Raw genomic sequence first — 25197 nt, 5'->3', positions numbered from 1 at the left:
TTTACTCGAATTCGGATTTTCCAATTAACGCGATTTTTTTCTCGGATTTTCCGATTTTTGCGCGTAAACCTGAGCAACATCACTTCTCTCTCTCAGTTCATATCTCTCCCTTTCCAGCTCCCTCAGAGCATATGCCGCACCCCATCACGATTCTCAAGAGGATTTTTATGTGACCTTTTTTTCTTTACGGGGAGTTTCCAATTAACGCGGATTTTCCAATTAACACGGTTTTTTTACGCGGATTTTCGAATTAACGCGGTTTTTTTTTACGCGGATTTTCCAATCAACGCGGTTTTTTTACGCGGATTTTCCAATTAACGCGGTTTTTTTTACGAGGTACGTATCCCCCGCGTAAAAAAAAACCTGGGTGTATGAAAAAACTCTCCAGTACAATTTTTTTTTCGCAGTGAATTATACGACGAACAATCACCGACTGCATACCGCGACTCTTCTATACTCTCGTGCGATGCAAACAACACATATCAGTTTAGTTTTGGCTTCGGCTCCACAATGGTAGTAGTATACACTGACCAGACGTCCCGCATTTCAACGAAATGTCCCGCGTAAGATTCCGTCCCGCGAAACGTCCCGCATTTGGCAAAAGAAATGTCCCGCGATATCAATATATTTCAATATCACAATTCATGTTGATTTTCTTAAATGGATGAACCTCAAAAAAACTTTTATTTGGCAGACTGTTCAAGAGAGCTTCTAATGCATCCAAAGATTAATATGTTGAGCTGGTTTCATCGCACCGACATTGGGCTTTTTGTTTAGAGAGTGTCAACTGGAAGCGACAGCAACTAAATTGGAAAATGATTTTTATAAAAGTCCCCTATTGATCCAACGGGACCAACGTGAGTCAGACGAAAAGTTCATCATTGGTCCCTTAGCTCGGTCAGGGCTTAACGTTTTAAATAAGCTGGAAGAACTAGTGTATACTCGACAGGAAGAGGCAGGGTAGTTTGATGAAGTATCGTAAATGAAGCGCTGGGCGGTCTTACGGAAGATGGCCGGAACCTGAACCATGGCCGATGAAAAGATGTATATCGGGGTGTTATTTTACCTTTTCCTGGCTTTGGTGGCAATCTGTCTCTCTATTTTGGTCATTCGCCCAAATTTTTTCCATCGGTCGCAGCTGGGGAATGTTGGGAAGGTTGGTGGTCTTCGCGACAATGTTTATCTCTAGCCGATCCATCCTCCAGTGATCTTTTGGCATGATGGGTTGATCGCAGGTTCGGCATAAAGACCACATCACCTTCCCAACTCCGGCAAGCACTTCGTACTATATATCTCACCATATGACTCGAAAGAAGAGTGGCTTGGACATTCCCTTCACGTCTGTCAGAGAAGGACCTTCTTCGAGAACTTGATGTGAATGATATATTCGATGTTATCGCTTACCTGGGGAACGTGAAGTACCCGGTCTCCTGCCATTCGTTGAATTCTAGCATCAAGTACGCCTCGTCTTTCATTATGAGTACCTAAAGAAGTTTTTCACCAGCACCTCAAGCTACTCCTTCTGGGTGATTGCCTGCTGCTCAGATACGGCCAGTCTCGTCTGACGCTTCCGCATAAAAATGTCCATTTTGGCCAGATTCTTCTCTACCGTTTGGCCGGTTGCTTCAATCTCCCGGCTTAAGGAGCGGCGAAGAGATGATATTGTAAATACCAGATCGGCTATATTTGGCGGACACAAAGTGCCTCAGGATGTCCAACTCCTTCGCTGTGGGGTAGAGCTTGTAGTATGGAAAAATCATCAAGTTGCTTGAGAGTGCTGCTGCTGCGAATCAACAGCCTTGAATAATTTTTGTAGTAGACTTAATAAACGTAAAGGCGCGTCCACATTATGCCGAATGATGCCGATCGGCCTGTACCAGGCGGCATATTCGGTTCGTTATGTAATGTGGACGCCCCATCGGATGCACGAAGCCGTCACGAACAAAAAAGTTACGCTGGAGACCAGCTGACTATTCTGAAAACGTTCCGGTCACTTCCGACGACAAACGTGTTCGCATGTTCGGATCGTCCAACCGTGATATACCGCTCTAACCACAAGCTGGTTTCCTCAAATGAAGGAAGTAAATCTTATGTGCTCACTTAATGTCGAAGTTTATCAGGACAGTTTGGCTCTTGCACCCAACATTCGATTATTCTTGGTACAATTGATGAGATTCAAAAGTTGCACTTCGAACGGTAGCGATCTTCAGGACTCGAGTGGCCTGACTCCTTCGAGACAAAGCGCGTCTTCTCTGACGACAAATGTAACTTCCTTGAGCAAGATGGGTCTGCTTAAGCCAGGACCCAGCAATGCCGAGTTTGGCCAAGAGCTGAGATTCACAATCTACTTATCATCGATCAGATTACTTTCGAGGTGCTACATGCACATCAATTCATGCAAACTGAGTACATTATGCCACTGATTTCGACAGAGTTGGGTAATGATTCGAATACTTATCACATCGTCGGCACAGCACTGGTAAATCCAGAGACCCAATGTAGGATGAATGGAGCCCTCACTCGAGTTAGTGAAAAGGAAATCAAGGGCGCCTGCTATTCCCTCGTTGAGTTCAACAGTCAGTTGTTTTTGAACAGGCAACTTCATTTTGGTTGGATATTTAATGCGATCTATCACACTGCTGCAGTACAAGCAAATGGAAGGTAGTTTTGAGGAGTTCGCTCGCAACTAACAACTAAATTGGATGACAGCAGTAGAAATATTAGATAACGATGCCTTCCTTGGGGCGGATAGCAGCCAAAATCTATTTGTTTACCTAAAAGATGGGTAAGTAGGGTTTCCGTAGCTCGGTTTATCATACGAACAATTTTTCTATTTATTTGAAGGGCTGCAACAACGGACGACGAACAACAGCAAATGCCAGAGATAGCTCAATTCCATCTCGGTGATATGGTGAATGTATTCTGCCACGGTTCACTCGTAATGCGAAACATTGGTGAGCGAACGACGGCAACAACGGGTTGTGTGCTATTTGGCATGGCTATAGGTCTGGTCACACAAATACCACCAGATTCTTATGAATTGTGAATTTCTTCGAAAGTTACAGGAAAAATTTACTGACACAATCAAATCTGTTGGCAAGATTCTTTTTCTTCTTTTTTGGCTTTGAGAGCCTTAAAACTTTTCAGTTCATTCGCCTCTAATGTTGGCAAGATTGAGTATTCGTATTGGCGTAGTTTTCACACCGAAATGAAAACGGTACGTTACGAGGGATTTATTGATGGAGACCTTGTGGAAAGTTTTCTGGATTTAAGTCGGGGGAAAATGTACAAAGCTGCATTGGGATTGCAGATCGACGTGATTGGAACTAAGAAGGAAGCGGCCGTAGATTAACCCAGATATTTGTAGATTGTAGAAAGCAGAAAGTAGACCAAAATATAGAAAACATAACACGAAGAAATCAGAATGTCTAGTGTTGATCATTATTGTTGAATCGGTGCTATCAGTTGTTTTCTTGCACAAATGCTGGAAAAACTAGAAGTTACATATTTTTCCTAAAAAAAATGATAAAGAAAACAACTCATTAAATAATCTATTCAGCTGGACGAACAATAGATCGAGCTAAGCTCATGAATTTTAGCACTATTCGCGAAACTAAATTTTATATTTGTGTGATAATAAAGAAACTCCAGTTTACTACAAAATTCGTACAACATCTCATTAGTTCGATTCGAATAGTCATGCACGGTCGGTCTCTCAAAACTATTTAAGAGTTTTATCGAAACTTTATTACTTTTGGAATAGCATATTTGCATCGGACCTGGCACTATCAAGTGTCAAATCACCTTATGGATGTCGTCACTGCGAATGAATAAATAGGTTAATTGACTTTGAACTTCTCCGAATGCGATCATATTTCTTATTCTTATTAGACAGCTTCTTCCGCTCGAGCTGATCCTACAGTGCGATGTCTCCTCCTCAAGCGAACATATTATGTCATCACCATCGTGGCCTCCACCACTGAGCAGACCTGAAAAACTATTTGCGCCTGCAGATGACAACAGAGAAACCACATTAGAATGACCAGCTGTACCTATTCCTGCTGTTTGTGCAACTGAAGCTGGCGGTGGTTTCCTATTGAAGCCTGTGTGCATTGGAATGGGCGTTCTCTCGTAACATGTAGGAATTGATTCGTAGAATTCGATGCTTTCTAAGAACTTCTAGCGCTCATGGGACCACCACGTTTCTCTTGATACAATTTTTGCGTGACGGAGGGTAGTTGCTCCTGCAGACGGCTTTGCAGAGAAATATGTACCATTAGGATATTTGGCAGTTTGACTAAGAACCAAAAGACTTCGCTGAATGTTTAGACAAATCGATTGTACGAATTGCTGCACGGCTGCATTTGGTTCACCGTTGTTAATCACAGCGGCAGCAATTCGACTGTTCTGATCACAAAGCACCTTGCGTTGCTCCTGCAGTTTTTCTACGGAGCAAAGCGTTCTGCATATTGGATTGGGTATAGAACTGAAGCTCACGTTGGGATGGATAGTGCGGCTGTTGGATTGATTGTTGCTGTTGTGCATTTGTGGTGGATCAGTTGCATTCTCAACGTTGTTTTTCATGAGCAATCGGCGCAAAATATCGGTCTGTTAGTTTTTGTGCTGAAAATTTGCATTAAAAATTTTTGCTGAGCAATCATATTACTGTTGACTTGATTTTGTGCTAGCATGACGACTAATCGAAAGATACCTCAATCAACGCCGTATCTTCATCGAATCCACAAAGTTTGATTGTGTCCAGGCGAGAGGTAGACCTGCCGAAACCCATTCTGGCTCTTCCTCGTTTGCTGTATCTTGTTGTCATTGTTCATCTGCACTTATGTAGATTTTCACGGTAACATGTTGGTTCCGGTTGCTGAACTCGTAATTGCGACAGAACCTTGCTGCAATAGGGTCATCTGCTGCTACAGGACGGCGGTTGCAGAGCAGGGATTTTCTCAATGCCAACAATGACTGGTCCATAGCGAATAGAGTGGACACACTGGTTGCATGTCCGATAGTATGATAGCCGGCAATCTGTAATTTAGAACAGCCGGATCTTATTCCTCTAGCGGAAGATTATCTGCGTTCAACCATTTATAACAATTATATTATTGAGAGTACAAATCTTCCGGACATGTTTTAAGAAATTTCACCTGCTTTATACTTCGTTTTTATTAAGCCGCACAAATCAAAACTACAAACTCGAACTCGAACGTTCAGATAACTCTGTATCCTAAATTAAACACGTTCGATACGTAAACACCTCCTGATTGTCAACGATGTCGATAGTGTAGTACACCAATAACTTGATCTAGTACGACTGTAAATTGAAAATACGACGAATGGCTCGTACGAAAACAAGGATGGGATTTGCGTACGTATCCTATTCGTTCGAAAACTATGATAAGGGTGAATGTGGACGCGTCTTAAGATTTGAAAAAAAATTGTTCCTATAAATTATCTTTCATCGCTATCCGAAATTAGTTCATTTTTGACGTAGGACTACGTCTAACCGGAAGATATAGGGGGTGATATGGAAATCTAGGCACTGAACAAGTAGGAAAAAATGCAAGATTTGGAACGCTTATAACTCGAGCATTTCTCAATAGATCGCAAAGGTTTTTGCATCAATTGATAGGAAATATATCTACGCATCTATCATAATGAATAACATTTCATTTTTCTTGAGATAAATAATCGAATAATTGTGAAATATCAAGCATTGTCCAAATGCACTATGTGCCCATTTTTGATTGGTCCATTCTGTGCTCCTCAAATCGTACCGACCAAAACGGGCAACCAGAGCAGCAGCGAAATAGAATGAAGCACGATTGGAAAGGAAAAAGAAAAAAATGAACGAAACATTGGTCGCAGTCTCACACATGCGTAATTCTCGAGCCAGCCAGTCAGCTTAAAAATCCCCGCTCCGCTGCCGTACCGATCATTCTCATTCAAACCGTACACCACATCGGTTCGCATCACAACACATCAACAAACCAACCCAAGCAGCCATGTCTGGACATGGTAAAGGAGGAAAAGTGAAGGGAAAGGCAAAATCCCGCTCGAACCGTGTTGATCTGGAGTTCCCCGCAAGGGTAGCTAGGCCGAGCGCGATAGTACCAGAGCACCAGTCCACCTAGCCGGCGTTATATAGTTTCGGCCCCCGAAGTGATCGAGTTAGCAGGCAAAGCTGCTCGCGACGATAAGAAAACCCGCATTCAGAACAGAACACATTCGGTTCGGTGGACATCAAGACAACAGGCAGTTGCAGCGAGTGGCGAGTGGCAAACGCAATCGCAAAACGGCATCAGGTAGCAGAAGAAAAAAGTTTGTTCTTTATACAAACTGCTTTGGTGGCAAATCCAGAACAAGGCGGCATCGAGGGCGTTAGAAATGGTTTTTTTCAAAACCACGAGTACTAAGTTTTGTAAATTGGAACCATTCCATAAAACAAGGCGCTTTTCAGGGCCATTAAACCTTCCAAAAAAGAGTTTAGGAAATAAAGTTCAATGCTTTCTAAAACATTATTCAAAATAATAATAAAACACAAATTGATGTGTTTTTTTGTTTTTGACGGCGCCAGTGGTTGTGTGGTTAGCGTAACAGCTTCACAATCCGATCGGCCTGGGTTCAATCCCAGCTGGCGTCGTTGGGATTTTCTGAGGCGAAAAATCTCTGGTTACGTCTTCCTTCGGACGGGAAGTAAAAGAAGTTGGCCCGGCTCATGAGTTGTTGAGTCTGATAGGTAGGAACAGGTGGAGTCGCCTCCCTGATGTCGGTGATTGGCTCTAAAGTGGCGGAAATATGCCGACGTAAAACAAGCGAAGATAAAAAAAAAAAAAATTGATGTTTTCATAATTTGTTTGCCAGGATCTGATGAGTATGTGAATTTGGCAGTTGTTCTGAGCTTATTGATAGTTGGGGACTTTCCTGATTATTCAATTTTCACCAATTCTTAAATTGTTTCCAGATTTAAAGTACAGTAATTTACAATTAGTTCGACATTTAGCTAATTGGACGGACATGTAATGCGACTTATTTAGTTGGACATTTTTGTAAACATAGAGATCCAAATTATGACCCCACATTGAAAGTCGACACTGTACCACTGTCATCGCAAATGTTCAATTACAGGTTAAAATTACCTCCAATCCGGCACTGAATGGTGGTAATGCGACGTGCCATTGAATGTAATTTACTGTAAAATATGTCACAAGCTGGATGGGAAGAAATTTTCCAACTGTGAAAGCTGTGGCGAGTGACAACAAATCGCTAAACAGGAAGGTTTAGCCGAACAAGATGGGGATATCGAGTGATAACAAAACAATAAACTCTTTAGACTTTTTGTGATCCTGAAAAGGACCCTTTTTAGTCTGTATGTGAATCCAACGAGCGAACAAATCGTAATGAATGTATTTTTTTGCCATCGCTCCCTTTTAACGCTCATTCGTTCGTCTCGTTGGACCCGCCCCTTTGGCTGAGTCTGCCGATTTGTCTCTATCCTGTGAGTGTGTACCGCTAGAGTATAAAACACGCGGACCCCAAAAAAATATCTTATTTTCTTTCAAACCGTAAACCCAAAGGAGGAAAAGGAGGAAAAGAGAAGGGAAAGGCAAAATCCCGCTCGAACCGTGGTGGTCTGCAATTTCCCGTAGGTGTATCCGCCAATTGCACCGGAAAAGGTTGCTAGGTCGAGTGCGTTAGTACCTGTGTACCAGTCCACCTAGCCGGCGTTATATAGTTTCGGCCCCCGAAGTGATCGAGTTAGCAGGCAAAGCTGCTCGCGACGATAAGAAAACCCGCATTCAGAACAGAACACATTCGGTTCGGTGGACATCAAGACAACAACAGGCAGTTGCAGCGAGTGGCGAGTGGCAAACGCAATCGCAAAACGGCATCAGGTAGCAGAAGAAAAAAGTTTGTTCTTCATACAAACTGCTTTGGTGGCAAATCCAGAACAAGGCGGCATCGAGGGCGTTCGGAATGGTTTTTTTCAAAACCACGAGTACTAAGTTGTCTAAATTGGAACCATTCCATAAAACAAGGCGCTTTTCAGGGCCATTAAACCTTCCAAAAAAGAGTTTAGGAAATACAGTTCAATGCTTTCTAAAACATTATCCAAAATAATAATAAAACACAAATTGATTTTTTCATAATTTGTTTGCCAGGATCTGGTGAGTATGTGAATTTGGCAGTTGTTCTGAGCTTATTGATAGTTGGGGACTATCCTGATTATTCAATTTTCACCAATTCTTAAATTGTTTCCAGATTGAAAGTACAGTAATTTACAATTAGTTCGACATTTAGCTAATTGGACGGACATGTAATGCGACTTATTTAGTTGGACATTTTTGTAAACATAGAGATCCAAATTATGACCCCACATTGAAAGTCGACACTGTACCACTGTCATCGCAAATGTTCAATTACAGGTTAAAATCGCCTCCAATGCGACACTGAGTGGCGCTTCGGCATGTCGCATTGAATGTAATTTACTGTACAACATGTCACAAAGCTGGATGAGAAGAAATTTTCCAACTGTGAAAGCTGTGGCGAGTGGCAAACGCAATAACTAAACAGGAAGGTTTAACCGAACAAGATTGGAATATCGAGTGATAACAAAAACACAACACCAAAGGTTCTTTTCAGAACCATCAACATATTCATAAAGAGTAAACAGTAAACTAATCCATTTTTCAGGTAGATAGGTAGGTATTCACGTAGGAGAAGAAAATAAAACAATATATTAAAAATATATATTTAACAAAAGCTGTCCCCTTTGTATAGTCCTACGTCACTCCGGTTATGTCCCCGACATTACCCACCCGTCTTTTTTTGAATGCATACGTTAACACTAAAATCGATGAAAAATGAATTGGAATTTTCGAGCATTCCATTCGGTAATTTGAAGAAAATTGTAGAATTTGAATCGTGCTTGCCAGGCGTAAATGCTCTGATTGAGCGAGTGATTTTCGGGCATAAACAAAATCTAAACCACCGAAAAATCACAACTGAGTGCCGATACTCAGAAAGAAATAATACTGATCAGTTTAGACTCGCTAAACTATGGTTTATGTTCACAACCGTATACGAGGGTCACTATTTATATTTAGTTGAAAGTTTGGTCTCGGCAAAAAAATGGAACTGAATCGTGAACAGTTTCGTGCGATGATTTTTTACGAGTTTCGACGTGGATTATCACAACAAGAGTGCGTCAATCAACTTAATTTGACTTTTGGCGATGAAGCTCCATCAAAAACCACTGTGTATCGCTGGTATAGTGAATTCAATCGTGGTCGTAGTTCGCTGTCCGGCGAGTTTCGTGAAGGTCGTCCAAAATCGACTGTAGTGCCAGAAAACATCGATGCTGTGCACGAAATGATTAAGCAAGATCGTCATGTAACCTATTGTGAGATTGAGGCATCCCTAAACATTAGTTCCACCAGCATATATGCGATTTTACATGAACACTTAGTTGTGCGAAAATTATGTTCACGTTGGATCCCACATAATTTGACAATCGCTAAAAAAAAAGGCTCGTGTCGATTGGAATAAATGCTTTGAAATTGGTTTAAGCACATGCAAAAGTGTATCGATCATCGTGGCGAGTACTTTGAAAAACAATAAAAATATATTCGCAGCTTAACTATTTGTTTTTGTTCCTATTCCCGAAATATAAATAGTGACCCTCGTATACATAACGTTTTGTTTTTTGTGTCCCGCGTTAGACCTCTGACCATCTGTTCATTTTATAGTAGTAGTAGTAAATATTGTGCCTCGCTACGTTAGTTGTAGGTTATTGACTGCCTGGACAACTGAACAGTAGTCGTATGTCGAAAACAGGGATCTTCTGTTTTCTTCTTCTCTTGATACGAATTGATCATTACAAAATATACCACGGGAACCAAGCTTAAATATTGATATTAGGTTGGAGAAAAAGAAATCCATTGTTTTTGAGTGAAACTCAAAACTTTATTCAAGATTTGTCGGATAGTCGGATTGCACCGTTTTGTAAAATAATTTGTTGCCACCTTAAAAGTAGCTTCATAATACCTCTTTCATAAAAGTCTTAGTCCTCATTGACGAAAAACTCTAGTAATCGTTTTCACAATCTTTTCTTGGTCCCAATTTCTTGTCGCTCAGAATGTTTGGCAGTGCGAGAAAAAGGTAGTAATCGCTTGGTGCCAGTTTCGGACTATACGATGAAACTCACGGAGTTTACAGACGCAGTGCAATCATATCATGTTTATCGTCATTCACATTTTTTCCATTATCCTTTTCCAGTAATTCAAACAGTTTTCATTGCAAATTTAATATTGACACTTTTCTCTTTGTCAAAAGTTAAAAACAATCCATTGTCACTTAGTGTGTTTCCTTTCGGCTTCCACTGAACCAAATTTTATTAGAATTTAACGATTTGTTATGGAAAAGACTCCATGAATATGAAGTATTCGTATTTTTTCTTTTCTTATAAAGATTATCTGTTGTATCAATTTGAATCCGTTTCCTTTTCTTCGCAGCTCTACGAGGCCCTCAACGTAAGCGAGCACCAAATCAAGAAGGAGCGAGAAATGACCAGTAAATTGGAGGAACTGAACGATAAGCTGGGTCCACTGGAGGTGGTAAGCACTGCATTTAAGAAAAATGTTTCGAAAGCCAAACAAAACCACTTTTTTGACGTAGGACTACGTCTTTCATTTCTGTACCGGGGTGTAAGTTGAAAGTTTCGAAAACGAGAGAGTGTCGCTGGAGTGCAAGGTTTTGCACGTTAATGCCTCTTCACCGGCTGAATGGAGCGGTATAATAATCACTTCATCCGAAAGATAAAATGTCAACGAGTTATATGATTGTCACTTATTGGTCCAAAAATCGTTTCAATAGCTTAAAAATTGCTTTGAAGGCAAACTATTGAGATCAACATTGCTCATTGATGATGATTGGTGATCGCAATGTGCTCTCGAACACGGAAGCAAAATCTAGGCACCTGGAGAAACCGTCATAGCGAATACATGCAAGCTGCGACTTCTTTTGCTCGCTTGTATTAGTGTTTGGAAAACCATAGCGGACACATGCAAGGCGTGAGTACTTTTACACGCATCAGTTTCTGTTCTGCTTTCGCATGGAACTGTCATGAAAAAATTGTTCGCGTGTGAATGCGTCCAAGCGAGGGAATATTCGCATTTACGCATTCAACTGGGTGTTCCCGTGATGCAATCCAATTGATGAATTTACGAAAAGCTGAATCAGCTCATGTGACACCTACATCAGAGTTCAGAACCACAAAAGTGATGATGTTTGTTTATTCTACGCACTGAAAAGCAAGATTCGGTCGAGATTATTAATTTTATTTCTATTTAGATTCATTTCAATCATTAAATGTCTTCAGTATATGGTAAGAAAGTTAGGGCTTTGTATTTTTACGATGATTTCATCATGCGATTGGACCAAAATCATTGATAATCTTCGAAAATTTTGAGTTTGGTAATGCATACATTTATGAATACTGTGGATAATGGTGATGAAATCGATATCATATTAAGTTGGATTATATCATTGATAATGTAAGGGTCGATACAAAAGAAGGATTTGCAATATTTTTAGCGCAACACATGCTACTCATTGTTTATCTAGTTGAAAAAATTTAAAGTTACAACACCAAGCCATTCTTCAAAATATACATACCACATTGTAAATGGCGATTTGCTAACCTTTTTAGCGTACAAAGAATACGTGAAACCGGGAAATTTGAAAATAAACTATGATTTTTCTAAAAAATTTGAGCGATCAAAAAAATAAAACATCATCATTTTACTCGTTGCGCCATCTGGTTGTACATCTAACGTAAATTTGTCAATAGCATCAGTTTCTGTTCTGCTTTCGCATGGAACAATCATGAAAAAATGCCACATCACGATAAAAAACAAAATGAATTTTATGCAAGGTTATATAGACTTTATTTCATTTTCACCGTGAAGTGGCGCCATCAGTTTCTATTCTGCGCATGGAGTGATCATGAACAATCTCGTGTTATTCTCACGAAAACAAAAATGAATCATGTATCAAACATCTTCAGTTGCTTTTACAAGGCCACTCAAATTCCATCGGTTCGTTTCGGGACCACCAACAAGTTCGAAAGAGTTCAATTTTATGTTAATAACAATTCTATACTTATACTCACAAAACCATACATTAACAAGAAAAACTTTCAACAATCTTTCAAAATATTCATTCATTTAGAATTGATTCAGATGCAATTTCAAATAAATGATTACCGAGCCAACTGTAGTCCTGCGTCTACCTTGCGGTTGTATCACAGATATAACTCACTTCTTGTTTTTTGTTTCAGAAAAAGAACGAACTCGACCAGAAGGCAGCCCGTCACACCAGTGCCCTCACCTGGGTGGGTCTGGGGTTGATGTCGGTGCAGTTTGGGGTTCTGGCCCGATTAACCTGGTGGGAATACTCCTGGGACATCATGGAACCGGTGACTTACTTCGTCACGTACGGCACGGCGATGGCTGCGTATGCGTATTATGTGCTTACCAAACAGGTGAGATTACACAAAAAGTGATGTTGTCAGCTGGCATAATTTCATAGCTATGTTTTGGTGGGCACCGAATAGGAGAGAAGCGAACGTAAGAAAGTGATTATCAGGCTTATTTTTAAGTAGTGCAGTCGCGTTTGTTTTTGTTTTCCTTTCACCAGCTGTTTCGACTGAGCAACGAGTTGGTATACGAAGCTGGGCGAGTTTTTTTTTCGTATTGGGATTTCAAAGGTGTTTCAACAACTCACCTTCGATAGCTCAGTTGGTAGAGCGGTGGACTGTAGAGAGATACGGCTAACAGAGCACTCAGAAATCCATAGGTCACTGGTTCAAATCCGGTTCGAAGGATCATTTTTTAGTTTGAAGAATATTCGAATCATGTGATTCATTATACATTAATGTTTTAATTGTTTATTGTTCTCCCCAAACAGGAATACGTTCTCCCGGACGTGAAGGACCGCCAGCATCTGATAACGCTGCACAAGTCGGCCAAGAAAGCCGGCGTCAATCTGTCCGAGTATAACGACATCAAGCGACAGATTGCCGAAATCGAATACGACCTGCGCCGATTGCGGGATCCTTTGTACATGCACCTGCCGGCTCCCCCACCGAAGATGGCAACCTACAGTGCCAGCGAGATCGCCACCTCCAAGAAGCTACTGAAGGAAACGCTGGAAAAGGCTAGCGGAAGTATCAACAAGCAGGCCGCTGCAAAGATCACATCCCTGCTGGAGGGCACTGGGAGCCCCTTCCGGAGCAAAAAATAAAGTTTCCTAAAGTGTTAACCGATGTTAACCGGGATCGAATCCCGTGTTGCCTACACTCGTAAAGGTGGTCTCCTACAAAACGAATGTTCCGTTCTCTTCCTCTTCTTCTTCCCTCTGAGAGGCTATTTTTCAGTATCTTACTGTTTCTAGCAATCAAGACTAATTGTTCCATTTTTCCTAGCTCCCCGTTTTATCTTTCTGTCCAACTCTTCCCGACACAATGACTGTTAACAGTTGAAAAGTTTGTACCGACGAATCGTTTTTGTAAGTGAGTGAAAAAAAAGATATTGTTGGGCGCATAAAAGAAGAAAAACAAACAACAATCATCAATATTACTGTTAAGAATAAATGAGCCGTAACAAAATGCAAATGTGACGAAAAAGCACAACCTTTCACTATTAAGGAGTGGAAAACTCAAAACTGCAGTTACTGTAGAAAACGAAAATCGCACATTTCTACCAATTAGAATTATGCAGAACAAAGAAAAAAAAACAAACTTTACTCATTTTTACCCATTGTTGCAACCATAAAATTTGCGTTTTTCAAATTTTTGATTAAGATTACTTAATTAGTTACTGTTAATTTGAAACGATGTTCGATTTAAAAGTGCTTCCACTTACACACATCCACACGCACACGCACTTTCATGTTACTATGAATGGTTACCATTAGTTATCAAAAACCGTACCGAACACAAATTGCGATGCAGAAACTCTGTTTCTGCTACCCAGTATTCCAATCAGTTATAGCCGGGACAGCACCCAACTTTTGCCACCGTACGTTATCGTAACGCTGTTTGGTTGTTGTATTCGAGCGTTCGCCAGTTCGATTGTGCAGTACTAGAGTCACGAAACCAGTTACCATATATCCAAAAACATAGAATCTCAATAGTCACCTAATTTCAACGCTCGATGTTATTATGGAGTATTTTTTTCGATTCGGTTTACATTTTTATATTTGCTGTCAGCCTCAAATTCGGCGAAAAACGTGTGAACGGATTGTTTTCCTGCATATTCTATTTTATGTGATTTAATAAAATTATTGATTTGATCCCTGTGTTTTGTTTTTGAATTTAAAAATAGTTGAATTATTCGTGCTTATTCTCTCAGGTATTTTTTTTTTGTTTTTACACATATAATTGCATCAAGTTTTAGGGTGCTCATACACTGTTTGACCGAAGCCAAATATTTGACTCTTTTTGACAGATAAATTTTGTCCAACGTGTACTGATCGAATATATTCTACACAAAACACGACAAGCACATATTAAATTATTGGATGCCTAAAATATTTTTTCAGTCTGTTCTTCGAACCTGTCGGTATATGGTTAGGTTACCTTGAATATTTCAGTTGATTTTTTCCTTGTTCGGTGTTTGATATTGTTTACTACTGTTGGAAATTGAAGAGTGGCAAACAAAATAGTGTTTGTACAAATATCAAATCAAACCTTATCTGTCAAAAAATATCAAATATTTGACCTCCGGGCAAACAGTGTACCTTTAGTTTGAGAAAAAATATGCATGATGTGGTGAATGTCGTCAATTCATAGTTCTCACTTTTTTTTCATATTAGCAAATAGAAGGAAGGAAGGTGAAGGTGGATTAAAGAGGCTTTAAACTTTTCAGTTCATTCGCCTCTAAATTAGAGCAAATAGACATGATACACCTATAAGACATACTCAAAAATCAGTACCCGATGACAACAAGCATTTGGGGGACGAATGCGTGCCACTTCGACTGAACACGACGATGGATATGGGTAAATTGGATGCTCTTAAACGTAAGGTCCGTTAACATTAACGATTCAGTCTGTTGGTTTTTTTATAAGATTACTAGCTGACCCGGCAAACGTTGTTTTGCCATAAAAATTATTTTTAGTGAATATGTTGATTGTTAAATAAAAAATAACTGATGTATTGTAAGTGTGTTTAAACATTTTAACGATCTACATATACGTGACACGTTCGTTACTCTTGTGTTTGACATACCGAGGAATAGAGCGCCAAGTCGATGGTCACCGACAAAAATTTGAAAAAAAAACAAACCATTCTTTGTATTCCACTCCCGATGTATTTCATTAACGAATCTGAAGTGAAAATAGGAACATATTTTTGTCGTAAAGTAGACAAATTAAATGAAGAGTATCAATATAAATTTCGTTGTTGCAAAATGCATTGCAAAATGCAAATGTTGCTCTTCATCGAACCATAGAACTCAACATTAATATGAGCATTGAATGTTTTGCTCAGCTGAGGCTAATATAGCACTGCCGAACGATTTTCCATGTCTATGTTTGCGTTGTTAATTTTTATGAACGATTGTCATAATCAGTTTTTAGTCGTTGATATATTGGACATCCACCTAAGGTTGCGGTCGTGTCGTTGTCTTTCCATCTGCTATGCAAGACTATAAAGGTTTTAGATTACCGCACGGTCATGAACCATGTTTGTGGTAACAATATCGAACAACAAAAGCAATTTTATGTTGTTGAAATTTGAATGAAAATTTTTATTCGATGTTGTTTCAATACTTAGTAGACATAGTCCTGACCCTAACATAACAATTATCTATTTATCTTCTTGCATTTCAATCAAAATATCATTCAAAATATAAAATAATTATCAGAGACTATTCTTGTTCAAGATACCTGAAGAGAATGTATTATTTTGCTACACAGAACACACAAAAGAGCCATCTTTCATTTATTTTTTTTTTGTTTTAGAAGCGTGTTCATTCCATTCGAAAATTCATAAAAATTTACGCTTCACAGAAATGGAACACGAAGCTCAATGACTGGAATTTTTGAGGAAATTACACTATCGATTTCCTCAGGGCGTATTTTGTCGATTATCCAAATTAAAAATGTGTATATAAGGTAATCCTAATTTTTTGTAATTTTGCCATCCAGCCGAATACATTCAGCAAGGTGTAGAACCGAATACATGTAACGTTGTAATGAAGCTCGTTCTACATTCCAATCTTTTAGTTTGTTTGTACACACGTTTTGTAATATCATGACAAAGCATGTGTTTAAACCTGACAATATCAAAGGCTGCGTCGGCGTTGCTCATGATAGCGTCTGGCAAGCGAGTGTATTTTTCCTCACACCGCTTCTGATTGTAACTAGTAAACTTAGCGCCATATGTCATTTAACAACGTAAATAAATTCTCTCTCTTTGAAAGAGACGAATGAACTCTCAGAGTTTAAAGTTTCTTTAATTCAATACCGTTACCGTCTCTCTTTGAAAAACAAATTACGTGTCGATTATTTGAATATTATTTATACCAAAATAATAAAATCGCGATTAAAAATAGGAGATGGGGGTGAACCTTTGAGGTTGTATATAGTTTTATGCCAAATTTGAGAAAAAATAGAAATCAAAATTATTTAGATTTTTTTTGCATTTCAAGAGATACAAAAAAAAACTTTGTTCTACAAAAATGTTTTAAATAACTGGGACTACAACATTGTCGAACTATGTTTACCTCTATCTATAGAGATAAGAAAGTTATGTTTTTTATTTCATCGAAAATGTTGGTCACCCTATTTTTGGCAACATGAAAATGAGCGCTCTATCATATGTAATAACTTTGTCGAAGACAGTTTTTGTCTAGAGAATAACTGTCGAGCTCTAAAGGCTAATTTCCACTTGAATCCACTTGAATTGCATCTCCTGGACCATTGTGCAATGTTACGTAATGTCAAACTTTGCTCGAAATTCTACTACTGCCTTATTCATTTCGCTGTTTCGAGCTCGCTTCGAGTTTATAATGGCAAAAGTGGTCGAAACGAACATAGATCACACGTATCGAAATGCGAGATTCCACCCCTGGTTTGGTGTGTCATCGGGTAAACATCGGTTGCCGGCGTGCGTCGAGCAAATTCAACAGTTGCCTTTCTCAAGGTATGAGCGGAGTTTAGGTTAAATTTTCCATTAGGGCGTTCTCAAGACTAAAGACGAATGAACTATAAAGTTTAAAGTCTCTATAATACCCTCATCCCAGATCTTGGAGATAATCCAATGAAACGCCATCGTCACCTTCTCGCCTCCATACGGAAAAAAATGGGAGGATGTGACCAAGATAGACCACATTATTGACGTAGGACTACGCTGTTATTTTATTCAATTCAATTGTTTAAAACTTCGGACATTATTTTAGAATGCTGTGAAATTTTAGAAATAACTGTTTAGTCGCCCTGAAATGGGTTTTTGCAAAATCAGTTGACGATAATTGATTGATGATTTATTCTGGCCCTCGCAGAACAATACACAATCTGATTATATTTGTTTCATGTCAAAGCATTGAAATTTTTTCTCGAATGCTATTCGGTGACCGTCTTCGCAATTGACATACAACAGGCTGCAAGCGATAACATTCTTATTGCACCCGCACCATTATTCCACATCTCATAACTACATCAATCTATCTTTGGCACCGCATTGAAACAACCATAATGGCAATACTTGCAAGTATCGAAAATCATGCTACACGTTATTTAGTATTGCCTCAGTGGAATCACACCTCTAGACATCGTTCTTACTACGCAAACCAACCAGCAACTTGGTTGGAAGGAAATTTGATCATATAAATTTTGTTTATTGGCCCCAAAAAATGACCTGTGCAAAATTTCAGCTCAATCGGACATGATTTAGGGGCGCCTCAAAACGCTTAAAGTTTTTATTTTTGAACATCCAAAATCTTCCAAGGGGAGTATAGTAATGCTTTTGAATCTACAAAAACATTACTGGACATGAAATTAGGAAAATCGAAATAATGTTTTCGATGCCAAATGACTTCATTATCCGCATTTAATGGTTTCATCATATGCTCCGCGATTTTACTTTAATCTCATTAATCTCCTTGATTAATGAAGGAAGGGGTATGATATCTTGCCTAATTATTTTCTAGCTTTTAGTACATTATCTGTATTATTATTATGTTTAATCACAAAGAAACTGTTTAACTTAAAAAGTTTTTTTTACTTATGTTATTACCTTTAATGAAAGATGTAGTCCTACGTGAAAAGCCGTTTTAGATGAATTTGACCCCAAACACCGTGATACGATATTTTTATACAGAGTCTTTCAGAAAAAAAAAATCAAATAGCTACTTATAATTTTTTTCCGCTCCGTCGATGGTAACACTGCATTCCTCACTTCGGGACGATACTATCCGGCTACTCGATCAGTCTGATTGGATGGTTTTTAGTGTCAAGATGTACAATTTACAAGAACGTGTATTCTTAGTTAAAAACGTATAACTCGAGCAACCAAACCCTTAATGAAACTTTGTCCTCTTATGGCAGGAATTTCAATATTTCTCGTCGTCGATTACTTCCTCTGGGGCTAAGTGAAGGACCGTTGCTACGTTAATAAGCCACAAAATACGGAGGAACTTTAAGAAGAAATAACTAGGATTTTCAACAGCATCGAAGTCGTAATGTTAGAGTCATCGTTGTGATCGATAGGCGAGCATTTCAAACACGAAACCTCAGAGCAGAAAGAGAGAGATAGAAAGAGAGAGAGAGAGAGAGAGAGAGAAAGAAAGAGAGAGCGCCAAAGAGAGCCGAAACAAGAAAATTAGCTTTCTTCTCAGACGCTTCATTTCGAGAAGGTTTATTATTTTATTTATTTTAAACGTCTTTACAACATGGCCTGATTCACAATTCTTCTCGAATAAACTCGGTTTGTGACTATTTGTCACCAATTCCGGTGCTCATCATGTCCTGTTCCACTTGGTTAACCTCCTTGCTCGCTGCGCTACTCGTCGTCGCGTACCAGCCGGATTTCTTATGAACACTATTTTTGCATTTGTCGTTCGAAGACTCCAAGCGCTCGCAGATCTTCTTCGAGTATTGTCCACGTTTCGTGTCTATAGAGGATAACCGGTTTTATGAGCGTTTTGTATAGGGAACATTTCGCACGATTGCTGAGTCTGTTTGATCTCAAGTGCTTGTGAAGACCATAGTAGATACAACTCCCATTGATGGATTTCCAACACAACACAAAGATGATCAATTGAGGGCTCTGAGTTTTGAACTCACGATCGATCGCTTAGTTAACGAACGCGCAACCAATGTGGCTACGAAGGTCACCTATTCCCATCCTTATTCCGACACATCTCTGCTCGTGACACGAAGCCATTTCGGGATGTATTGAGTTTCCGATAGAACTTTCGCGTCTCATGTTCTTGTCTTTGTTGTCTCCGCTTCTGTCTATATCGTTCCACGTAGTGATCCCCGATTTTTGAAATTAATCGTTCATCCACTAGTCGAATACTTTTCAGCAGCTTGTTATTCGATACAATTAATCGCCCCAAATAATCAATTAATCGATTAATCGTCATACTGAGAGAAATAATTAGTTAGACTAATATTTCTCATTTGTTAGAAAGCCATCTGGAAACAAAAAAGTGTCCATTCCGCCTGAAACTCAATTATTATCTTTTACGTTCCCCTAAACTCGTAAAGGAAGCTCAATTCGCGTTGACGGCATTGAGCTTCGTTTACGAATTTAGGGGAGCGCCAATAACAATGATTGATTTTCAGGATAAAACTGCAGTGGCCGTTCTTTTTTTTTTGCTCTGCGCTTGGATCGTAAATTATTCGTTCGCTTCGATTATTGGTTGTTCAGTATTCGTTCGATTAATAATCGATTTCTGTAGGAAGTATTCGATTAATCGATTAATCGAACGATTATCGGGGATCACTAGTTCCACGTGCAGCGTTCTTCTCGTGTAACACTTGCTGACACTCATCATCGAACCACTCGTACCGTCGTCTTCGTTCCAGGTATCCTAGAAAGTTCTCCGCCACGTTGTTTATGGCTGTTTTAATAATGCTCCAACAGTCCTCGGACACCGAGGTATCAAAGAGAACAAAAATCAAATATTATTAACCCACTTTTTTCCACAGATAGATCGGAAGCTCAAAATTTTTATCAGCTCCTGTGACATTTGCAAAAAAAGGCAAATACGACAGGAAGCCACCTAAATTAATTTGAAAAAGTACTTTCGGAGAAAAGCCTTTTGATAGAGTACACATCGATATATTTTTCCTAAAAAGTCAAAAATGGCTTACTATAGTCGATTCATTCTCTAAATTTGCCAACGCAATTCCACTAAATAGTAGAACTATCGCTGACATCAAAACAGCATTACATCATTGACAGAACACATCCGTCAATTTGGAAGACCCAAAACTATAGTAAGTGACCAAGAACCGGCCTTCAGATCCATAGACTTCATAGGATTTTTAAACGATCTCGGAATTGAAATACACTTCGCAAGCAGCTCAAATTCAACCAACAGGTTCATAATTTCGTCCTCCTCCGGCAAGCGCAGCTTCGAGCGAATGCGCGTAGTTTTTCAGCATCCTTTGGAGCTTCTTGTCGTTCTAGGTCTTCGGCCGTCCGGAACCGGGCTTTCTTTTGATGCTCTGATTGTTGTCCAATAGTGCCAAGATGTGGTAGATACTGGAACGGGCGTATTCGACGTCCACAAAATGCCGCACGATGTCCGTTTTCGACGCGGCGAGGTACCATTATTTGAACGCGCACACTTCTGAACGGAGTAGCTTCATTGTTTTCGCCATCACAGTTAGAGTTCGACCGATAGAGCTGACAATTTTTTTCTGCTGACTCATGGGTTACTATGATTGATGCTGCATGGGTAGTTTCGTCAGTGCGTGTGAAGGTAAACCCATGAAAACTCAGCAATTTTTGTCCATTTTTTCAATGCAAACGTTAAAGTAGACATCTCAGAAAACATTTAAGCCAGATTTGTTTGTATTTTCCAAGTTTCCATAGTGTACTATCCCCTTAATTAAATCTCCTTTGTTTCAAACTGTTTCCGATCGTTTTTCATTTGCAAAAAAAACCCTTACAGGTAGCGTCATAAGGGAAGTTGTTTTCGATTCAGCTAGTGTTGCGGAGCAACAGATGAAACAAGGTTCCGAAATTTTAATTGTTTATTTTACGGAATAAATTAAAATTTTCCTGCAGCGTAACAAAAATAGGTTATGTTATTTGGAATACAATATTGCTGTATTAAAACTCACGTTTGTGGGTTTCTCATGAATTCGTACCCAAACTGGATCCTAAATGTATGCGATCTCTCAGTATTTCCTATCAGCGTAATTATATCTATATAAGATCTAAGCGAGGTTTTATTGAATTTGAGATCTGAATTCTATACAACGTTTCTTCAGAACAGTTCAACTTGCATTGTTCTTTTCCAAGCAAAGAACAAGAAGTTGAGCTGTCTGAGGAAACGTCAAAAAGCCTTTTCAAGAACCTGAGCAAGGTGGATACTTTCACTATTAAAAGCGGGGCTCTGGCAACCCTATCTCATCCAATGCAAATTGAGCGTAGGCAGCATAAAACAGGGCTCGCGCTTAGGGGGCTCACTTATTGTTTAATGTTTGGAGTCATATATGTTAATATTTGATTACGTTGGATAGTTTTTTTTTGGCAAGCGATGTTTGGATACCCATCCGGAAGCTTTCTTGACGATTTGCAATTCAAATCACAGCCGAAGAATCGCGCGGAGCACTTCATTTTGAATTTTAGGTTATGATTTCTATGCTCATGATTTTCTATGCTGGCTACTGAAAGGCGACCATCTTAGCAATCCCTTGATTAAAAGCTCTCGCAGTTTAAACGTCGGCGCGTTGCTTCTCGTCAGGGGTGTACGCAACAGCTAGATTGTAAGAATTCCTGAATCAGAACCCTGAAGCCATTCACGACGAAATCGCGGGTGTACTATGTTCGAACGCTTATGAAACTAATCATGAGTGATGTTGATTTAGTATACTAATTTAACAATGATTTAGAGATGAATATCATTCATTGAAAAGGTATTCGATACTTCCTCGACTCATTCAACTTACACCAATTTTTCACTACCAACTCCCATGCCTAAACCAAAACCAATAACTCAACACAAATTAACAATAATTTCGCTTAAGAATTGATCCCGCTAGTTTTTAATCAATTTGCTGAAACTGCTCATTTATGTTGTACATTTTCCAAAGCAATCGATGCAATTGGCCCTTAGCAGTTTTCGCAAAACAAAAATAATCACCTTTGGTTGCCTTAGGACGATTCATTAGAAACATAGGTAAGCTTTGTTATTTGTTTAAAAAAAACTAAAAATGAATAGCTCATCGTAAAATGAAACTGTACAAAACGAATGAAGTTTTTATAAACTTATCATTAGTGGTAAATTACGAACAAATTGGGATGAAAAAGTTAACGAACTATATTTGAAACTACTAAATAGTTGAAGTAATCACATAAAACAAAAAAAACATCACCTATACTTACGAAGAAAAAAAACCATTTAAATGAGGATTGTTCTCTGAAACCATTTTAAATGAGCACATACATACACTACTTTTAACTATATTACTCTAGTGCGATTCCTCCTAATCTCTCTGAGCGTTATTCCTTGGAATAATTTGAATTTTTAATATCACATTATTAGAAATTGATCCTCTCCTTACTAACTAATTACCGCATTAATCAAGTTCGAGCTTTTACCAACACGTTTGTACACTATAACTAACGAAAACAAAATGATATCGCTCTAAATTAACTAACTAAAGCAAAACAATCTGCTTAGTCTGACCTCCCATATCACACTTCAATCGAAACAGCAATCAAACCAACGTGCTTTTTTGGAAAACCTTAGCAAGCCTAGACGTAACGTGACACAAACTTTTACGCAAGTAAATACGAGTGAGAACAACTTAAAATCCTACCATTTTTTCCTACTGGCTAAGCTGAGCTTCAAGCGTGTGTGCGTGTGATCAATCGCGCACCAAATCCTAAACAAACCTAGGCCTTAAGTGTTGATTTTTGGGTAATGGAAAGATCTTTTGTTTGTGGCAAAGCGCTAGCAAATCAAGTTCTCGGTTTTCGCCACCCATAACAAGTGCCAATGAATTGAAAATTTAACGAAGAAAAAAATACAAGTAGGAACCACAATTCCTAACCACATTACATACACATCGATAGACTCATACTGACTCGATTCCTCCCGGGATCGGCTAGAAACTAGGAGCGATTTTTTTGTAATAACCCAACCTGCAGGTAAGTAGCGCCGGGTGTTTGTCAATCACTCTATAAAGAACCAAATGAGATACTCGTGGCACAACGGAAGTAAAATATTACCTAGATGATGATGATGATGATGATGTTTTTTTAACGAAAAATTACCAACAGAAATCGCATTACAGCAATGAGAGAGACAGGAGTTCAACCAGTTTTGGCTGCCTAGGTGCTTGCAAGAAACAAAAAACTAACCAAACGATGGTTTAGGTAGTGAAAGCAAATCAGACGATTCTACTAAAGGGAAACGAAAAACATTAACTAACACAACGTACAATGGAAAAAGTTAGGTTGAACAATTCATTAGTCCTGCTCCTATCGAAGAGGAAAACGAATGTTTTGTAAATATTTCCATTATCCCAACCACAAGACAACTCGTAAGGGGGTTGCCATTAATCGGCTCTCACCCAAATTGAACAAACTTATTTATAAGATTAGATAAATTTCTATTTGTTGACCGCTTATAGTATCAAAATTGTTAAGAAATGACAAACGGCAGCACGACATGAAATAGGGCGAAACCCGGATACCCGCTATTAGTTGTGTGTGTGCTGTGTGTACCGTCTGGTTTATTACGATGAAACAAAAAAAAACAAACGCAAAATTTGAAACGACTCATGTCAGTGTTGAATATTACGTCATTAGACTGTTTTGAATGAAACTACACTTGGAGAAAAACTAATATGTGACACAAAACAAATAGAATATGGTACTGTAAAACAAGCAAACCAGAACATGATAAAAAGTATTGGAATAAAAACACTATTTGATTGAAATTTATCGAATTCGTTTTCACTTCTGTCAGCACCGTTGGCGTAAGTATATTTTATGTATCCTTGCAGATTATACAGTGGGAGAAAGTTCTAGAGGCGCACCTAGTTTTTTTTTCCAGCATCTTTTTTTTTTGAAATAGTACTGAACCAAACCATTTCAACAATGAAGTTGTCGTAAGTGCGTTCGTGTAGTAAATATATTGTTTTCGCTACCATTAGTGCTTCTATACTTTTTGGAATGAAATTTTTAATATTTTGAAGCGAAATTCCTATACGCGCAGTTGACATAATAGTGTTTACCCAACCTTAAGGTGAAGGTGGAAGCTAGCCACAAATGGCTGCCACAATGGCGCTCATTTCTTTCATCTCCTTCCCTCACTCCTCGCCCGAAAATCAATAATTTTGCGAAACAGTGTGAAGAAAATGATCGTTTTCGCACACCTCCCATCAAGTAATAACAAACAAACTCTAATCGATTACTCACAAGATATTAAATTTTCATCTGCTGCCGCACTGTATAATGAAAAACGTCGGAAAACTTGAGCTACGTTTACGTTTAATGGGTCTATAATGTAAGTTTTAGAAACTTTAACATTGGTTAAGCAAATTGTATTGCAGAGCTCGAAACACTGCCACGGTTGCCTATGCTTTCAAAAACAGTAAACGAAAAGATTTTACATTCAATCAAAATGCCTCGGCCAACGAAGAGAAAGGTTAAGGCTCTCCAACGTGAATATGTGAAAACAATACGATCAACGAAAGAAAATATTAAGAAATTATCAGCATCGAGTTACTATGCGGAAGAACTTGTTAATACCAAAAGAGCCCCAATTCGCATGTGTTATAAATTTGCTCACGTTACGCTTGCGTATAATCACAATTTTACTTCATATGCAAATGCACCTTCTATTTATATTTATATTTGCAATTGTTCATCGGAACATATCGTTCATACATTTTACTTTAGTATTGAATTGTTATTATTTTTCAAATGTATTC

The 25197-nt window shown here is 38.8% G+C and overlaps 1 protein-coding gene across 1 annotated transcript in view; it reads left to right on the top strand.

Annotated features, from left to right (window-relative positions):
• Nucleotides 1-14364, top strand: part of LOC129770635 (calcium uniporter protein, mitochondrial) — a 480509-nt gene extending 466145 nt beyond the window's left edge. The window contains exons 5-7 of the mRNA XM_055773593.1: nucleotides 10524-10625; nucleotides 12350-12553; nucleotides 12979-14364. Of these exons, the coding sequence (XP_055629568.1) occupies nucleotides 10524-10625; nucleotides 12350-12553; nucleotides 12979-13314 (642 nt within the window). The 3' untranslated portion in view covers nucleotides 13315-14364. The remainder of the gene's footprint in view (nucleotides 1-10523; nucleotides 10626-12349; nucleotides 12554-12978) is intronic.
• The last annotated feature ends 10833 nt before the right edge of the window (nucleotides 14365-25197 follow it).

The sequence above is a fragment of the Toxorhynchites rutilus genome, chromosome 2, assembly GCF_029784135.1.
Source record: "Toxorhynchites rutilus septentrionalis strain SRP chromosome 2, ASM2978413v1, whole genome shotgun sequence".
Lineage (NCBI taxonomy): Eukaryota > Metazoa > Arthropoda > Insecta > Diptera > Culicidae > Toxorhynchites > Toxorhynchites rutilus.
The sequence above is the reverse complement of the archived record's forward strand: the minus strand, read 5'-3'. Positions and strand labels throughout refer to the sequence as shown.